Genomic DNA, 20,243 nt, shown 5'->3' with positions numbered 1-20,243 from the left:
GATTCTAACAAAGTAGCTTGCAGTTTTATAATCTTTGCAGTGTCAAAAAATCAATGTCAGAGTTAAGAACCCAGTGTTCAGAAACACAGATAACATCAGCACTGTGCAGTGATGCTAAATGATTCAGTATAGTCCAGCTTGTTGTTACACCCTGCGCGTTCCAGTACAGTAGCGTTTAGTTATGACAGGGCATTATTTGTTTTGTTGGTAATGTAGAGCTATTTAAAATGTCTTCATCATTTGATTTGTGTTCATTTAGGTTGTACCAGAGAATGTTTAGGTACGTCACCAATGTCTACAGAAGCCTCCACATGGACCATCTTTCTGCTAATTTGTAAATATCCTTGGGATAAAATTCTCGAAACTGTATTTGCGCCTAATTTTTGACCTTTTTGTTTGATTGCAAATGTTTTCCTCGTAGACCTCTTTAAGGAGTCCAAACTGGAGGAAGTCTAATGGGGTGAGGTCACGGCTGTAAATGGATGTGGGAGGATCTCCCACCCCAGTTGTAAAGTTTTCCTTTCGTTAGCTGTGTCGTATGTAGACGAGCGTTGTCATGAAGGGAAATCGCTCCTTCAGTCAAGAGCCCACGGCGCGGCGTTACGGTCAAATGGCAGGTCTCATCTCAATGGCAAAGCTTTTATTGGAAGTCACGCGGTGGGCTACGGAGAATGAAGCTGTGCTTCTCTTTCAAAAGAAAGTATTCCGTATAAAATCATGAGCTGGTTATCAGGGTCACTGTACTCCTAATTTTCATAGACTTGGGATCAAGACTGTTTTCTGCCAGTACATTCTTTAAAACTTGGTTTATAAAAGAGAGAAAACTTAGTTTTTTTTCAATCTAGAGCTGACACACACTCTTACAATATCCTTAGTTCATATAATAGGGATTTGCCCTGTTGTCGGTTTAGTAAATCAGGTGTTTTTCCGAGTGCTGGCACTCAGGATGTTTAAAATATTCCCTGAGGCTGTTCAATTTTTGGAGGAAAATGCATTTGAAGCCAAAATGAAATTATGGTTACTCTCCAAATAATTCTTTCTTAAAGTGTTTTTTATCTGTTTAGGCGGAGAAAGGAACTCGATTTACGTATAATACCGCCATCTTGCCTAGAGTTTAATTTTAATTAGTATTTATTAATTTTAACTCAAATGATGCAATCTATCGAGCTAGTCTGGTCAAAGATGCAGTATTCAACTATTCAAGAAGTCGTAAGCTTCAACTCAAGGCTTTATCGTCCTGACTCTGGCTGATAATGGTAGATCCATGTTGCATCACACGTTACAACTATTTTTCAACAAATCTTCTCCTACTGTCGAAGATCGATTTTCCAACTAGTGACTTATTTGAACCTTGTGACTTGATTAATGTTAATTTTGAAGAGACCAAAATGATATTGTGTTATTAATTTAGGCACTATTATTTCAAAACTGTTTGAAAAGCTTCTTCTGAGAAGACTACAAATCGTTGGAGATGCTGTAGTACCTGCTCATCAATTTGGTTTTATGCGAAAATATGACACAATACAACAAGTCCATAGAATAGTTAAAATGATACAGGAGTGCTTAGAAAATAAAAGTTATTATTCGGCTGCTTTTTTAGATGTCAGTCAAGCGTTTGATAAGGTGTGGCATACTGGTATATTATACAAAATTAAGAAGTTTTTGCCTTACTCTATTTTTTCAATACTAAAATCGTATCTTTCAAACCGATCTTTTCAAATAAAATACCATGATGTTCTTACTCAGCTACATTCAATAGAATCCGGAGTTCCTCAAGGAAGTATACTTGGTCCATTTTTACATTTACTATATACCGCTGACCTCCCAGAAAATGAACGTACTCAAATTGCGACTTTCGCTAATGATACTGCAATTTTATCAGTCCATAAAGATTGTGTTGGAGCACCTCATTACTTACAACAGAGGTTAAATGCAATTACTAATTGGTTTAAGACATGGAGAATTAAAATTAACGAGAATAAATTCAGCTCACATAACGTTCACGTTAAATCAAAATTCTTGTCCTCCAGTTACATTGAATGACGTTCATTTACCCAAAGTAACTGAAGTAAATTATATGGGCATGCGCTTAGACAGAAGGCTTACATGAAAATCCCACATATGGACAAAGATACAACAGCTAAATTTAAAGACAAATATAATGAATTGGCTACTCGGAACTAAATCAAAACTCAGTTTGAAGAACAAGATACTATTATATAAAACCTAAAACTTGTATGGATATATGGTGTGCAGTTATGGGGCACAGCAAGCAACTCAAATCTGGAGGTACTTCAACGGTATCAATCAAAATTGTTAAGAAAAATTGCAAAAGCGCCATGGTATGTATCCAATAAAACGTTACATCACGATTTGAACATCCCAACGCAGTCAACGAAGAAATTACCAAACTCAGTCGCATTTATTTTTCAAGAAGATCATCATTAGAAGATCATCCAACCACCTTGCGGTAAATATACTTGATAATTCTAAAACTGTGTACAGACTCCACCGAACTGCTATCCTGGATCTACCTTTCAGGTTCTTAAATTAATTATGTCAGTGTTAACAATGTTAACATTTAACTCAATTTTAATTATTAATGTTGATTCTGTGTATAATACTTACCGTACTTATTGTTCTTCTCAAATTGAACAGATTATAAATAAATAAAATGTTGTTAAAACATTAGGTTCTTCATAACATTTCTTTTCGTCATAATTAGTATTAAGGTTAATTTAATTGAGCTGTAGCTTTTCATTCAACATCTTTTCAGGATATCCTCGTTTTAAAAACCCATCATATATGTCACTAGAGTAAATTTTTAAGATCTTCACTATCGCTGCATATTTTGTTGCTCGTGTAACCATACTTTTAGGAATTGATCTTTTTACATATACAGGGAGGCAACTGTTGTAGCGAAGATGGAGTTAGTGCTTGATTTTGAATTTCCAGACCTTTAATATATATAATCGTGATTTTTAATAAGACACGTCTTTTGGTATATGTTTAATTCTAAACTATTTAAATGTATAAAACAATGTCCTAGAATTATGATTTTTCAACAATATAAAAATACAGTTCAAATAATAAGCAAATGATAAATATAAGTGGGGGTGTTGATGGCCGAATAGTCAGACGTTGGACTTCTGAGTTGCGCAGCCTAAAACCATGTCTGTGACTGTAGCACTTTTTATCAGTACCATTGATCTTGCACTGTATCGACCTCCCCCTCATTCTGGTTAATAAGATCCTCGCACATGCCAGTAGTCCATCATGACAGGCAGATTAAAGCTTAAAAGGGAATTTGGTCTCTCCTTAAAGAAGAAAATGTTACATATAAAAAGTAACATATGGTAAATAACATTAAAAATAAGATAACACAGTATTCCCAAATAAAAAAGTAGGATAATTGTGAATTTTCTTTTATAAAACCTTACATGTAAAAAACGTCATAATCTTGTTTTACAGTTTGTTGTCTTATTAGACATGGAACAACAACGCGACATCTTACTACACAACTCAGGATGACTTTTGTCTTTAATTTTTGTTTGTTGAGAGAAGAATAATATAAACATTAGTAAAATATGTTCATTAGAGTTATTGTCGTGCAATAAGGATTATTGGCTGGAAAACCTTCTTTTCATATTACGTAAATTCGTACAATTATAAGATAGACAAAGCTTTTAGTCTTAAATTAGTTTTGAGCTACAAACACAGGTCACTACACGTCCCGGACATATTAACTAGAACTAAACGACGTTGGAATAAAGTATCCAGTTTTATTGTTTACGAAAGCTTACACGGCAATCATAGAACGGCGAACTATACTAGATATGAGAGCTGAAGAACGGCATTGCACATTCGTTTATGAGAGCTGTACGTATAAATACAGGTAGGCTGGCATAATGGTGGATACAAGTGTGGTAAGATAGATCAGGCCAAGGCCTGTGCAAGCTATTTTGTTGCCATAAGCGAACAACTTGTTTGCTGCCTCTAATGGCTTCCTCTTCCACACGAAGGCGCTTCAGCAAAAACAGATGTTTCTCATGGCGGGTTAGTACACCAAGAATTTAATAATTACAGATACAACAGAACATTTCGTTGTTAGAGTATTTATTTCAAATATAAATTTTAAACAAATATAAAGAAAGCTACACTTTTGAAAATTAGCGTAATTATTAAAAATTGCAAATCTTATGAACTATTCAGTTAATTTGTTGCTAACAATGTCAAAAACATCTTCATTCGCCCAGTGCTACGTGATTTATCTAACTGCAAGGGGACGTGCTTAGCTAAAGCAAATGTACCAAGTTAATAATTAATCATTAACCTCATTTTAATTTCAACGTTTCGCATAACTTAAAACACGAACTAATTTGAAATGAAATTGCCAACCACCACATTTTGCTGAAGAAACGTCAAAACCACTAATTGACTTTTTAAAAGATTAAATTTAAAAAACGATAAAAATATAAGAACAACAAGGTATGGAACAACAATAGATGCTGTGTTTACAAGACATTTTGCAAGATATTATTCCAGAATCGTTATTTCTTATTTTAGTTATTATAAACCCATAATTGCTTTTTAGAATATAATGACAATGAAAATGAAGTAATTGTTTCGGAAATACAACATTGTAGTGAAAATGGTACTAACCAAATTGTTTTTATACTGAACGTAATTGTTCAAGATATATCTTCACAGACCGTTATTATAAGTACAGTGTAGTCACTTCTGGCGGTCAATCCTGCGACTAATTTTCTATTTTTTTCTCTTTGCTCAATCTCATCGTTTGGTACTCTCTGACTGGTAATTATTAATGTATGTAATGTATTCTTTCAATAAATGTGTAGGCTACGTTGTGGTGCTGGTGCACAGCCTAGAAATTGTGTATTGTAATGTAGTGTAGTGGAGTGGAAAATTGTACATCTGAGATATATTGTAGGTTATTTGACTCGTATGTATCGAAGATTTGTGTATTGAAAGTAGTGTTATAAGGATAAACTTTATAGATTAATAATTCAATAATGGCAGTGAGCCTTAGGTTGTTGTCGGCTTGTTCCTCTTTAATAACTAATAAGACTTTAGTTTCAGCTTCGAAATCTTGTGTTTTTAGAAGCAATTGTCTTTTAAATCGAGGTATCAAACGTTATGTTAGAGCAGTTAAAACTGAAATGAAGAGAAGAAAAGATAAAATGGATCCACAACCTCCTCATCCAAGAAATACATATGCTGAATGGAATTACAACTCTGAACTGTTTGCATTTGGTAAGAGATTGGGTGAAGATTTCAATAAAGAATTTTTGCAACAAGCCTTTGTTGAACGGTCTTATATAATTTCAGAAGAGGAGAAACAAAAGAAGGTAGGCATTGAGGAACCACAAATATTACTTAAAGACAATAGAGAGTATGCAGAGAAAGGAGAATATATTATTGCAGAATATTCAAAGAGGTATCTAAGAACAGTTTATCCTAGGTTTCCTGAAGAAGGGATTTGTTCTGTTAGTGATTATTTACTGAGTGATGATGTGTTGGCAGACATCTCAATCCACATTGGAACTTCTGATCTAATCTTAACACCTGATTACCCACCATCAGATAAAACACTAGCTAATGTTTTGAAAGCAGTGGTTTATGCTTTAAGTTTAAGCTCAGGTGAGGATAAAGCAAGTATATTTGTTCGTGATTTCATTATCACATACCTATCTGGCAAAGACATCAATGAGCTGTGGAGCATCAAGAATCCTGAAAGTGTTTTGGCATCTATTCTTGAAAGAGAAGGTAAAAGTTCTGTAGAACCACGATTAACAGGAGAAGCTGGAAAGAACACAATTCTTTCTGCATTTCAAGTTGGTCTTTATTGTAACAAGGAACTGGTTGGTATGGGATTTGGAGAAAGTATACCTGTTGCCAAGGAAGTTGCAGCAATGGATGCTTTGAAACGATTGTTTCATACCACTGAGCGTGCTAAACCAATCCCCTTTGATTTAGTACTTGCCTCAGACAAAAAGGAACCTTTTGCTAATATTAGTATTGAAGACTGGTGTGAGAAAAATATAAAATCCATGGTAACTAAACATTAAGCATGCGTCAGTATGTTTGTGAGTAGAAAAGTTTAACGCAAATATTTGTTTGAATAAATGTTTTATAATTGGCATTAGAGAATCTATTCTTGATAACCTTATCTTCTTGTTCAAGTAAACTGTATCTTTGGGTAGGGTACGATAAGCGGACCCGGTTTTTTTATATCGAAGAATGTAATCATCGATACCTAATATTCGCATCTCAAATCCTAGACTATCAATCGATATAAAAGTGTTTGTAGTCCGCAACAACAAACATATGTTTTAATTTAAAATGTAAATTTAATATTAACAGTGATCAAACAAATTATTATAACCAAAATTAGGAAAACTGAAGACGACCATATTTACTCCTCTCACAGTTACATTTGTTTCTTTCCCACAAATTTCACATAATGGGTTTTTCGGTACGAGTCCTACATGTTGAAGCTACGAAAAACATGTATTATCATCTTCCAAAGCAATTTTGTGTAGTTTTCTAAAATTGACTGCCATTCTTAATAATCAAATGTTACTTATGTAAAATTGAAATATTACCTTGCGTGTATTACTTGAAAGTGTTTACAGCTGTAGATATAGATTATTTAAGTTAATTGTTCAAAGTAATTAATTAGTATCGATTGATTATATTGATGGTTATGATTGAGTAATATCGTTTGCCAATTTCAATATAAAAAACCGGGTCCGCTTATCGTACCCTACCTGTATCTTTTATACCATAAGTTCTAGAGGTTGATTGAATTAATTTGTTTTAATACTTAAGTTAATCAAAACTAGGTAGTTATGCGACCACACTTTTTTTTGTATGTTTTTCAGAATATTAAAATGTTACTGAACTATAACTGTTCTGCACAAGTATTAGCTACTCTACCTAATATTTAAGTTAACTTGCCTAATCCATATTGTAACTTGGGTACTAGTTAACGGCCGGGGTTACTGTGTAATAAGCGGCCACTGACACAATCGGATTATGATTATCGATTTTAAATATCGATACTATCGAATACATTTGACCAATAGATATTCATAAATAATCATTGCCAGCCTTATTTAGACTTGTGACGTCATTACCAGCTGTTATTTCGTTATCTAGGAGAAGGCTAATGACAACAACACCCACAATTAAAGGTGGAAATCAAATAGTGTTTTGTTGAATGAAAAGTAAGAACAAACACGACGTATCTAAAAACGATCTTGAGAACACTTGTTTTGAACATTCTGAATTTGGTATTATGAATATAATGAAAAATCGTGTAGTATTTTAGTTGAAATCAAACGAACATTACTTTTTTATTAATGAATGTACTTTTGTGGCATCAGTACCTGCAGAAATACCATTTCAGATTGGCTCAAATAATCGTAAGTACTACGCTGTTCAAATGTCGTTTAAATAAGTTTAGTTATTTTACGTAATCTGAAACAAGTACATTTATTTTACATATAAAAGTATACCTTCACTATAAGACGATTTTAAAACCTAAAACTTAATTCAGTTCTTCGACATTATCATTCAAAATTAGTTCATAGTAATATCGTGTTTGGAAATAAATTCAAAATTAAAATAATGTGCTTTGTTATTGATTAATGGCGGCAAGAACAGTACAGTAACATACGTGTCTTCTTTGTTTCACAAGCAGTCATATTTATGCTGAAAATACATAAAGTAAGTAAATGTTGTTTTGTTGTAGGCCGCCCCAAGGAAAAAAAAAAAAAAAAAAAAAAAATTCCTATAATTTGTAAATTATATTAATATTTATACATTAATTTCTAAGATTGAAAACTAGAAAAACTATATTGTTCTTTGAAATATCTATTACATTATTTGTTCCGACATTTTGCTTTGAGTTTTTTGGATGGTCATGAATATCGATGATTCGAATAATTTATAATCATAATCCGATTGTGTTGGTAGCCCCTTATTATACTGCAGCCACGGCCGGAGTGGCAATCAACATTTCAATGTTACTGCTCATCCTCATGAACAAAAATATATTAGGTTTTAGGGGGTGGAAATCATAGTAACTTTTTATTTTATTAGTTGAGATGTAAATGTTAAATTGTGGTAATACCTGTGTACTGTGCTTCTTGTTATGTATGATTTTGAGCATTACCTGTCCCCGATAGCTTATGTGAGTGTTCTGTGGTCAGAACAGCTTAGTTAACCAACATCAACCGCCCATGCAGAACCCTTCACTGCTCTTCAATAACAATGTTGTGTATTATTCAATTCTGGCGCTTTATATGTATGGATGGTTTTCAAATTTATTTTTATCCACACTGGAAACAAGATTCACAGTATTATACTATTGATATTGTCCTACTGAACAAACCAATATCACAACAAACAAACAATATATATTAGGATATGAAAATGACAAAATATGAATTTTAGAATATTTAAAGTAGAACTAATATTTTTTTTTAACCCTTGAGTGCCAAGTATTTGTTGAGTGGGTGTACTGAAAAGTGCCAGGTTTTTTTCTAGTGGGTGCACCTAAAAGTGCCAGCCCTTTTGAAGGCATTTTGCAAGGTTTCAGTAAAAAATTCACAGTTTGATTATTTAATAAGCTATCAACATACTTTTTTAATACATTTTCTTTGAAAACTCTGCCTAATTACCATAAAATAACAAAGTTACCATAAAATTAAATTTAGGAACATCAAAAATGGACTTACCTCAAAAAGTTCCACAATTTATTTAAATTTCATTTTTTAACCTAATTATCATTACAAAAAAAATCGCATCCTTTTCTTTGTCCATATCACTGGAAAGGGTATTCAGTTGTCTATAAATCTTGAAAAATGTATATCATTATCTTCAATAATGAGTGAGTTATAGAGAATTTAAGAAACTAATGTCACATTGTTTCCAGTAACCATTTCAACCAAAAATGTTTATATGTAAGTTCTAGATTAATTTTCTTTAAATTCAATTGATCGGAAGTGTACTATAAAACTTTATTTGTGAAGAACTTTATTAAACAGTTCTTCACAAACAATTTAATATAATATTAGTTTAAAAATATAAAGTTTTCGATTTGTAGTGATTTTTTTTTCAGAACGTTCGGTAAAATCGGACATTGGCACTTTTCAGACAACGACAAAGAGAAATCATGGCTGAAATATACTAAGCTGCCACAACCACAATTTAATAAGGGTAATAAATTATCGATTAGAAATAGACTACCTAAACTACTATTGAATGCAAAACCATTCTAATCATGGATATTTACAATGAACTATTTCCAGCACTTTTTAATATAATGAATAACAAAAATTCCAAATCAATCATTCAAAATAAAAAAGTTCCAAATTAATTAAAACAAATTAAAATTGTTTTAGGAATTGGAGTAAAGGCCGCGTACAATAGTGATGTACAATGATATGTGTTATTGTGCCATAAGCTGTCTGACATTTAATGTTTCAAACTAGTAAATTAGGTAATCATATGTATGTTACTAGTATTGCCAAGGGTAAATATAACTTTTATGGATGCTCTTTTCACCAGAAGTGCGGGGTGGCGCTGAAACCAAACCCCCACGAATGGCCAGGAGCATTTCTGATCGGTATTTTCCCGATCTCAGATCATGTTTCTGATCATCCAAATTATTCTACATCAGATTACTGATCCCAAATTCAAGCTCAGATCAAGTAAGCGCTTGTAAATATCAACGTTAACTTATATTTATAATGTGTACGTATAGCCTAATAACAAATACTAGTCCTAACTAGTATTTGTTATTCCCTAGACAGAGTGGTCTCCTTGCTAACATCGTTTAATTTTGGGAAATAGAAAACAAGAACCGACCATAATATATGTAATTTTTACAATAACTATGTCAAATAGAGTCTGTTCTTTCTAATAATGTACTTCTTTTGGTCCCCAGTAAGAAAAGCGCTGTTAAAAAAATAGTGGCCTCTGGATAATACCAAAGTACCTAAATTACAGTATAGTTTAACTGTTTTTATACCCTATCTAAAAAAAGTTAATAATTTAATGATAAATAAAAAATTATCAAATTACAGGTATTTATAAAATGTAATAAACAAAACACCGTAAAATTAATTCCTTTTTAAGCTTCAATAGAGTAAGCAGCGGTATGATTCTAAGTAATAAGGGAACTAACAATAAATCGAACAATTAGAATAGGAAATAGAAATTTTACGGAACTATTTATATGTTTTCTTCGGATTGAATACCCATTTTCAAGAAGTGGTTGAAAGCATCCCTCTTCTGTACAAATACAGAGATGATCTGCCAGCAGTTGGTATTCCACTTTTTAAACTTCGTTTCACAGCTCTTCACAAGCTGTTGACTGTAAGTATTAACACGAGTTTGTTGGGTCTTCAAAGTTGTCACTACTGTTGGACGGTAAAAAATGCACAAAACCACATTCACTCAACCCAAAATATGCCTTCCACATGTCTGCGACTATGGTTTTCCACATATTGGGGTTTTCGGCACCACATCATCTTGAAGCCAAGAAAAATATGTTTATCATCTTTTAAAGCAATTTGATTAAGTTGAATGCCATTTTGAATTCAACAAAGTCACTTATTAAAAAGTAAAATATTTGTTCTATTATCTGAAAAAGTATTTACGGTTTATACAGATAATATAAGTTGATTAATTAATCAGTATCGGTTGGTTATATCGATGGTTCCATTACTTTGATAAGAACAATTTAAAATATAATTTTTATAATTGGACTTAAGTTTAAATAGCCACAAGTACTTTCTTTTGAAAATATATCTGTCCATAAGCTTTAAAAAAATGATTTTACAATTTTTTGTTCAGATTTGTGTTCAGGGCTTTTACTTTAGGCCAATCCTGTACAAAAGCCTCCCTGGGTGCCTCAAAGTGTCCAAAGAAACGTTTACGCGTAGGCTAAGGGAACTTATTAAAGATTATAATAATATTCTTTAGCACAGAAAGTAATGATACTACTATTATTTAAGTGACTATATAGAGTTGTTCTGAAAACCACATGCAACTGAGGAATGTTAACAATAAAAGGTATATTTATTTATTATTTGGCAAGTTCTTTGCAAGAGTCAATTTTTAAGATGTAGTTTTTGTGCATACTTGATCCAGTGTTTTTTAACACCCGAAGAAGAGTTCTGGTATATCGTGGAAAATTACAGAAACATTAATTATAAATAATTTTAGAAGAGTATTAATGTAACAAGTTATCCTGAGTAAACTTAAAAAATAACAAAAAAATGTAATATTGAATACGGTGTATTCAAAAATACCCTTGTATTCGAATACTTTATCTGTGCTGAGTATTTCTAACGGACAAGTTTAGACTTGTCTTACTTCCTTCCTGCAATCTATTGTTTCTTGGTTATTTGGAATTGTCCATGGCAAAAAGGAGGTAAAATCCTTTTACATTTTGTGCCTTATACAATCATGTCATACCCATGATTTATGAACTTCAGAAAAAATATCTTCGTTTACCTGCTGTTTCAGTTCTACCTGAAAGACACTTTTCTACTACAGGTCTCGTCACCAATTATCGTAGAAATAGATTAAAAATTTGTAATTATTAATTCCAAATTACAAATCTCTACCTAATTATTCTGTTCAGAGTACAGATATATATTAATTTAAAATCCTCTAATGAATACTGAATGTATGTGAATACGAATGCAGCTATTAGTCCGATCAAATGAATAGTGTGGGTTTGAATTCAATTCTTCCAGAAAATTGTATTCATTTCGAAAGTATTTGAATTCATTTAGAGGTGTTCGAATATGTGAAAACCCGAGCTGTACTCTAATACTATTCGATTCTCCCATCACTAATTACAACTGAAGTAAAATATTTTGCAAGGTCTATCTACAAATTGATCCACAGAACTGACTGTTGGCAGTCCAAATGTCTGCTACACAATCCTCATATGGATGTGAGTTATATTCTATAAAGTCCAAGTCAAAGATACGAAATGCTTGTAAAAATTCTAACATGGGAGGGAATAACAACTTACAAGATTTCTATAAAATCTCCTTAGAACTACGGTAGAGCGTCAATAATCCGAACGTCAAAAAATGTGAATGCCGCTCTAAACATGTGAACTGTATTCTGCAAAGCACTGTGAGAGGACAATGACCTCAGGAATGTTTGTTTTGAACCAACCAGTGAACGAGTCTATTTTTAACCCTGTTGGCATCATTGTGTTGTCATTACTCAAAGGACACACAACCCAAAACCAGCAGGTAAATTATTTAATTGATTTTGTATGGTTGTGTTTATTTCCTTGTGTATGTATACATAATTTGTGAATATGAGGTAATTGTTTTTGTAAAATGAGTGATTTTTCTGGATTTAAAGATATAAATAAATCCAAGTACAAAATGTATGTACATAAAGTGTTTATTTTTATTTATCGTACCATTTTTAGTGCAACTAGGAATTACTAAAGTTGCGTTCAAAAATCTGAACAAATTGGAAATTCAAAGCTCTCCCCCCCGTTTCAATTAGTTTGGATTTTGACACTCTACTGTATTTCACTAAATAAGAATTAAAGAAAAGTATGTTATATTAAGAAGAAATTTTCACACCTTATTGCATTATAAATAAACACGAAACAGAAGAACACATAAACCAATAACTAAAACTTTTATTTTTGTGAGGCCTTTCGATAGCAAGGCTATCTTCATCAAACACATCACAAAAGAAAATTTACTTTAGTATTTACTTTTGTGATGTGTCTGACAAAGATAGCCCTGCTATCGAAAGGCCTCACAAAATTAAAAGTTTTAAATATTGGTTTATGTGTTTTAATGTATATAAGTTAACAAGGAGCCAATATAAGCTCCATCTTTAGTGGCGGCCGTGCAGGCCAGTTTTCAAAAGATTGCAACTGTTGACTCTGCCAAGTCTCTACATTTTAGAAACAACGTCATATTATATGCTTAAATGTACCTTGACCAACGGACAGGATGTTCACTCGTACGAGACAAGAGGCAGAGAAAACTACCGAACCAGGAGACACAGGACGGTAGTTCATGAACGTTTGCCCTCACAGGCAGGAGTTCATCTCATCAGCAGCTTGTCAGATTAAATAAAAAATTCGCCTACGCATAAAACATTTAAAACTCGTGTGAAACGCTATTTAGTGTCCAACGCTTTTTATAGCGTGAACGAGTTTATGGCAAATAACTGGGAGACCGCACAATCAGAAGACTTGCTCTCGAATTGAGGTGGGTAAAAAGTTGGCGATGAATGGAGCAGAGTGAGTGTCAAAATGTATGTATGAATGAGAGTTCGATGTAGCATGTGTGTCAAAATCATTAGATACTTGACGTTTGCTATACAAATGTACTTTTTGTCTCCGCAATAAATACTTGACTATTGACTATCTTCAACATGAAACAGAAGACTGATAAGGATTCAAATGCAAGCTCACACAATAAAATCACATAAAAACAGTTTTATTAAACTTTATAAAAAAAGTATAGAAACTAAAATGAATTAAGTCATGAGACAGAGGCTGATCCCTTATGATATGTATCCACAACAAACATTGTAGAATGATAACTTAGCTCTGTACAACTAACATGAACATGCAATGATTGTTTAAGTTCACAGTAATATTGACGTTTCTTTGTCTTATTACCTAAGCTTTGATATTTTTCATATTTTACAATCAAGTCAGTTTTTTTAACCTAAAAACTGTGTTGGACTTAATAAATAGCACAATTATTGAATACGCACATTTTTCTTAGAGCAATAAGCTAATTATTTAACATTTTAAAACTTAATCGTAAAAATGTGTCAGAATCAATATTATATATCAATTAGTACTGTTGCTGACAGTAATAAATTACATCATTTTCATACCGATATCTTACCGTTTACAGTGATGTAGATACAACGTACTATAAAAAATTGAGTAACAAACTAACAAAAATTACCTTTGGAATATTGTCTGATGTATATAAAACGTTACATTTATGCAATGTATACAGTATAAACCTATGTATTAAAATAAAATGTAAAATGCAAATGACTATCACAATATTATTGATCATATATGTACCTCTGACAAACTTTCCACCACTACAGGTGTCAATTATAGCATTACCCAAACAAACATGTACATTTTAATATTTAAAATATGTAAGAAGAATTTATTAAAAATCTAGTAACCTTTTACAAAGGTTGCCTAGAATAGATACGAGTTAAAAAAACAGTCAAAAATATTAATATTAAAATTCAAATTGAATAAAAAATGATTAAAATACACAAACTTTTACTTAAATAGTATCGTAATATGTTACTATTTGATTTATTTTACGTGACAATTTGAAATATACCTATAATTTAAACCTATTTAAAAGAACGATGACTAATTTACATGTGTACAATAAAAAACTTGCAATCTTTTATACTGTAGAATGTCTATTTACTATGTTATACAGGTGTCTGAAAATTAATATTATTTTATTTTCATTATTCCATAGTAATTTAAACCATGTTGTAAAGAACAGCTATTATATAAAAATATTTGTTTCTAAATAAATATATACTATTACTGGTTATGATATAGGAGCTAAAAACAAAAACAAAAAGTTCTCAGAATTGCTACACTGCTGAAGGGGAAATTTCCACTTGCGTGGTTGGCAGCACTAAGTGAAAGCATGAATCCATTTTCTGCTTTTTCTCTTACATCGTTTTTAACAATATTGTGTTCATTCATAACATTTTGTAATTTAAAATTTATAGTAATGGAACTGACGTTTTTTATCGTGGTCATAAAGTAAGCAACATTTACTTTTTCACAACCGTTTTCAAGCAGCACTTATCGTACCAGACACGTCAGTTATGTTTCTACATACAATTAACGTCAGTTTTTTTTTGTCTAGAGTATTAATATATTTGGTACAACACAATACACAAATGAAGTGAATGTCCAAATCATCATAACGAATACTGTGAAATTCCAAGTTTATGGTCTATAAGGTTACAGTCAAAGGTTTCTCCACTATCCTTATGAACGATTTCTTGGAATATGAGCGTCAGTCAACTGCAGTGGAAGCTGAATTACGCCTACACCCTAGGTCATTTTCAACAAAATAAGACATTTATGTACGGAATTTGTTCACTGTAGGCTCTCTCCAAAATTCTACGGGTCTCAAGCAGAGGTTTCTTAAGTAAATCACAGAATTCTATACCATCACGTAGGTTAAAAGATAATATTTCAAAATATGATTAATAAACTTAGCACCTTGAAAACAAATAGTAAAGTAATTAAAAGAAGGGGTAAAGATTTTGGTAAAAAAAAGATGAATATTCCCTAGCGAACCCCACCTTAAATATACGTAAAGATTCTGAGTGTTTTTAGACTCCTCTGTATAAAATATATTAAAGAGGCTAATTCCGTAATACTTTCAATCAAATAGGCATTTTGCGAAACTAAAACTTAACTTGATACTTTCTGTTGTGTTTTTTATAACCTTAGATCAAAATTAACCAATAAAGTTTGCTTCTTTAATCAATAAAGTATTTTTATTCACAGTGAATTGGGCTATCCTGTAAGGCAGGCAGACAGGGTAGTCCTTAGTTTTTCTCTGCTTTAGAAAGTTCTAACTAAACAGCCTTCATATTAATTTTTTTCTTCACTTCCTGCAATAGATATTGAAAGGAGAATGAAATAAAGTGTAGGATGAATTTGTGTATCCAGTGCATTGACCATTCTAAGTAAACCTTAACGGTACCTTTGAAAATTGTTACAACCACTGATAAAAGTTACAAGACTGTTGTTCCTTATTTAAATTGGACCTCAAGTCTATAACAAAATTGAAGATATGGTCAAAGATTACTACGCTTCTAGTTTATTACTCTATGGATTTCATTTCCTGAAACAGTTGATAGTTGACCAATTTAACAAAATATAAATGTACAAGCAACAGTCTTTTAAACTTTGCCAAAAAATGTTTATTTCCTAATTTTGTTAAATAAAATTTGTCTTTGTTACAATAGCTACCATCTAGAGTATTTTAGAAAACAAGCTTCACAACAAAGAAAGTTTCATGTAGGTTTGATTAATAATGAAAAATAACTGGCATTTTATATTATATATAAGTGGTCTGTAAAAATACAGCCAGCAGTGATAGTGTTAAAGTTTAACCATTTGTTTTGTAGGTTTGACTTAATGCCCTACAATTTTTACACATGTCTGTGTGGATTCTGTATTAAGAATCCTGAAGAGCCAACCAATGCTAGCATAGCTCGTTGATCATCCGTTAATCCATATATTCACGACCAAGAGACGATCTTGATAATTCAACACTAGAGCAGCCTTGTTCTGAAATGTGTGACATACGAGGGTAATTCGGAAAGTAAGGCCCGTTTTTTTATTTAAAAAAAACCACAACAGGTTTTTTCAAAAAACTTGTTTTATTTGATTCCTGACATCAATCACTATTTTTCTACATAATTTCCACTTTTTTTTAAACACTTGTCATAACGATCTACAAGTTTTTGAATACCGGTGTCATAGAAGTCGGCTGCCGTCGTCGAGTGACACCACTCCATCAACTGGCGTTTCGTTTCTGGGGTTATGTGGGAAACCCATGTCTCGTCACCCGTCACAATGTGGTCTAAAAGGTTATCACCTTCCTGATGATATTGGATCAAAAATTCAAGAGCAATACCCATTCTTCTGTTTCTCAGTAAGCATCCTGGGAACCCAACGTGAGCACAATTTGCGAAAATCCAAAGTTTCCGAAACAATTTTAAACAATGTGGTTCTACTCACGTTTGGAAATTCTATTGCTAATGAAGAAACAGTGAATCGCCGATCTTTTTTTTTAATTTTTTCATCGACGGCTTTCACCAAATCTTCGGTAATCACTGACGGCCGACCAGATCGTGGTTCGTCATGGACATTTTCCTGTCCATCTTTAAAAGCTCTCACCCACTTCCGCTCTTTGTTGTCACTCATTGCATTTGGACCGTATACTTCACTTATCTGTCGATGAATATCCGCTGCTGAAACGTTCCTTGCTGTCAAAAACCGTATCACAGACCGTATTTCACAGTCGGCGGGACGTTCAATAGTTTTAAACATTTTTAAAAGGCACAGAAAACAGCAGACTACAACGATTTCACTGCAAATGGCGTCGTTCTGCGCGCAATGCATGCCGGGAGTCAGGGCGCATGCGCATTTCGCTGCTCGCTTACTGTTTGTCTGGTTAACGTGAATCGGACCTTACTTTCCGAATTACCCTCGTACAATACCTTTCTTGGTATAATGGAGCCATGGGATGTCACAGACCTGACATACATCTCACAGCTAGCTGCTAACATAAAGTCTATCACTGATACTGGTAGGGTTTACTATAAGTAAACATTTCAAAGGACAATACATAATCAAGGACGTAGCCAGCGAGGGGTCCAAGGGGTTCGGACCACCTCCCAAATTTCCAATTGTTTCAATTACTTTTTTAGAAAACGATTATTAGTATTTAAATAATTCAGTATTAATGACACATACTGCTGAAAAATCGTTTAACATAGATACGGGTCAAGAACTTTTTAAGGAACAAAATGAGGCCTTACTTTCTGTCCAGTTCACTTGTTTTGATCCCCCTCCAAAACTTTTTCCTGGCTACGTTCTTGTACATAATACTAAAATGGGTTTACTGAAACTATACATTAATAGTTTGTAGCATTTTATATTCGTTAGTTTGTCAACTTCATTAATTTTACTTATGTTTGACAAAATATTTACAATACAAATCGTACAAAAATAATAAACAAACCCATAATTTTTAAAATGTTGCTGTTAACGTAAAAAAGTGGTTTTTGTCAAAATTAATAACGTGTATAAAACAGTTACTGATTTATAAAAAAATCCCACTGTACATTTTCATTTAAAAATGGCTTTAGCCACTGCAAATACACATCCCAATACTTTTCACTTTTATGAGTTTCAATTTGTAATTACATGTAAAAAATATAGCTTCAGTACAACGTAAAATAACAACAGTTTATAACACAATGTGTAAGATATTTTTAAACTACGACTGTAAACTAAAAACTTAGCAAGCTATATTCTTTTATTCTGAGCTGTTCCTCTAAATTTGTGTCTCAGGTGATATTAATTTATGCATGCAAAAATACAACTAAAACCTATCCATAATGTCAACAAAATTAAAATATAAAATTCACCAATAACAAATTATTTACAATAATAAATAAAAAATAACAACTAAATGAGTATTGCTATAAGAACTCTCAATTCACCAATCATAATTCTTGTGTATCCAAAGTATAACTAATAAAAATATATACAATATAGATAAATCACATGTATTAGTACAAATTTACTTATATCTAACTTATCAAACTGCTTGGCTGACCTAAATGTATGTAGAACCTCGATTAACCAAAGCCTCTATAGATCAAAATTTCTGTTTAACTATGTTTAAATTTATGTTTTACTTAATCAACTCATATAAACTTTTCTAAGTATTGTTAGAATGCTGTAAAACTAATTGAGCTATGGGAGTAACAAAGGAATGAGACAGATGTCTCATTGCTGACTGGGAAATCCTAGTGGAAGGAGGAAGAAGGTGGTCGTAACTGAAGGAATTTTATATACGTAGTAATCTATAAAGTAATGAGACTTCAATATTTTATATTATTACAAGCACAGACTATCCTTTTTGATTAATCGGGGTTCTTTTACTGTTCAAAAATTTAAATACAGCAGATTTTCAATAATTCAGCACGTAAGAAGCAGGAACGCTTGGTGGTCAGGGAACACTTATGTCGGGGAATGTTCCGAAGCATTAGTGAACAAACTCTTTCTTTGTTTAAAGTTTGTTACTGATGATGGATGATTTGAAAAGATCGTTAATTCTTTTTATGTTGTAATCTATAAGTGTACAATAATGTTTTTTTTTTGTAAAAAATGGTGGATTTCACCTTTTAACAATTCTGGTTCCTGGAATTTGGTTCCGATTTTGTCTTTTTTTTTCAAGATAGGCTGATACTTATTTTTGATATAAAAATAACAGTGTTTGGAGTCATAATTCTTCGGCATTTTGTCCTCAATTACTTCCCATCCAGTCTCGTTTTAAACAGTAACAATTATTATACTACAATTCAGCTTTCAAAATTTATTCAGACTCACTTATTGATATTTGAAAACATGGCAAAACTTCAGTGACTATTTAAGGGATAGTAGTTTAACCCTCTCCTGTGATAAAGACCAAAATATGTTGGTAATGTAATTATATTATTTTGTTACAGAATAAAATTCTTCAAACATTGTGCAATTTCAATAATCGCATAAGATAACACATGCCGATCTGACCAAGTCCCAAACGTATCTGACGGATAAATGAAAGTCTACTGTATTACTTTGTTTGCTTATTGACTTATCCTTAGACATTTGTGTAGGTTTATAATATTCACTCTATCTAATTCTCTCACTCTCTCTCTTTTTCTAGTGTTTACTTTAAAACTAAAAGTTCTGTTAACAAAATTGTACCTTAAAGTAAACAGCAAAACACTATTTCAATGAAGTCCTGAACAGTCAAATTAATTTCATAATTTAAACATTACTTCCTATCTTTGGTAAAATGTTTATTTACAACAATTGTACAAATAACACACTAATAATACTGTAAAATTAATTTTCAAGCAATTCGATTAACTGTAACAGAAAAGTGAAAGATAAATTTTAAGCCACAACATTGCTACAATTGTTACAATAAATTTGTTAACTTATTTACTACTATGATATAAATATAAAAGAAATCCTAAAATATATGGGGAATATCAGTAACTGATGAGAAAATATATCTTCCTTGTTTGCTACCACCACAAAACATTACTGAGAAAACAAGTATTTATATTTATTTTAATCCGATTGTAACTCATTATAACAAAAATTTTAATATTTTATTACTATTTTTAGATCTTGTCCAATAATAATTTGGGATTAAAGTTCGGCTTGGTAAAATTTGGTATTGTTACAGTTAATTGGGATTTTTCAATTTCTGAACCTTAAAGTTCCAGTGTGTTCAATAAATCACTCAATCCCCTTTCATTAAAACCAAGACATAAATTTAAAAACTTGAAATTTAAAATTATTTACTTTGTAAGTTTAATAATTGAATTGTCTGAGCAACTAA

At 31.9% G+C, this 20,243-nt stretch overlaps 1 protein-coding gene across 1 annotated transcript; it reads left to right on the top strand.

The window, feature by feature from the left end:
* The first annotated feature begins 4,844 nt into the window (after positions 1–4,844).
* On the top strand, positions 4,845–6,163 carry LOC124356614 (39S ribosomal protein L44, mitochondrial). Its single transcript, XM_046807718.1, has one exon. It carries the CDS (start codon positions 5,034–5,036, stop codon positions 6,087–6,089), a length of 1,056 nt encoding a protein of 351 aa, XP_046663674.1. The 5' UTR covers positions 4,845–5,033; the 3' UTR covers positions 6,090–6,163.
* The last annotated feature ends 14,080 nt before the right edge of the window (positions 6,164–20,243 follow it).

The sequence above is a fragment of the Homalodisca vitripennis genome, chromosome 3 (genome assembly GCF_021130785.1).
Source record: "Homalodisca vitripennis isolate AUS2020 chromosome 3, UT_GWSS_2.1, whole genome shotgun sequence".
Taxonomy (NCBI): domain Eukaryota; kingdom Metazoa; phylum Arthropoda; class Insecta; order Hemiptera; family Cicadellidae; genus Homalodisca; species Homalodisca vitripennis.
The sequence above is the reverse complement of the archived record's forward strand: the minus strand, read 5'-3'. Positions and strand labels throughout refer to the sequence as shown.

What these genes read in the sequence shown, in the direction of transcription:
- LOC124356614 (XM_046807718.1), top strand. Translation starts at nt 5,034, where the DNA reads ATGGCAGTGAGCCTTAGGTTGTTGTCGGCTTGTTCCTCTTTAATAACT.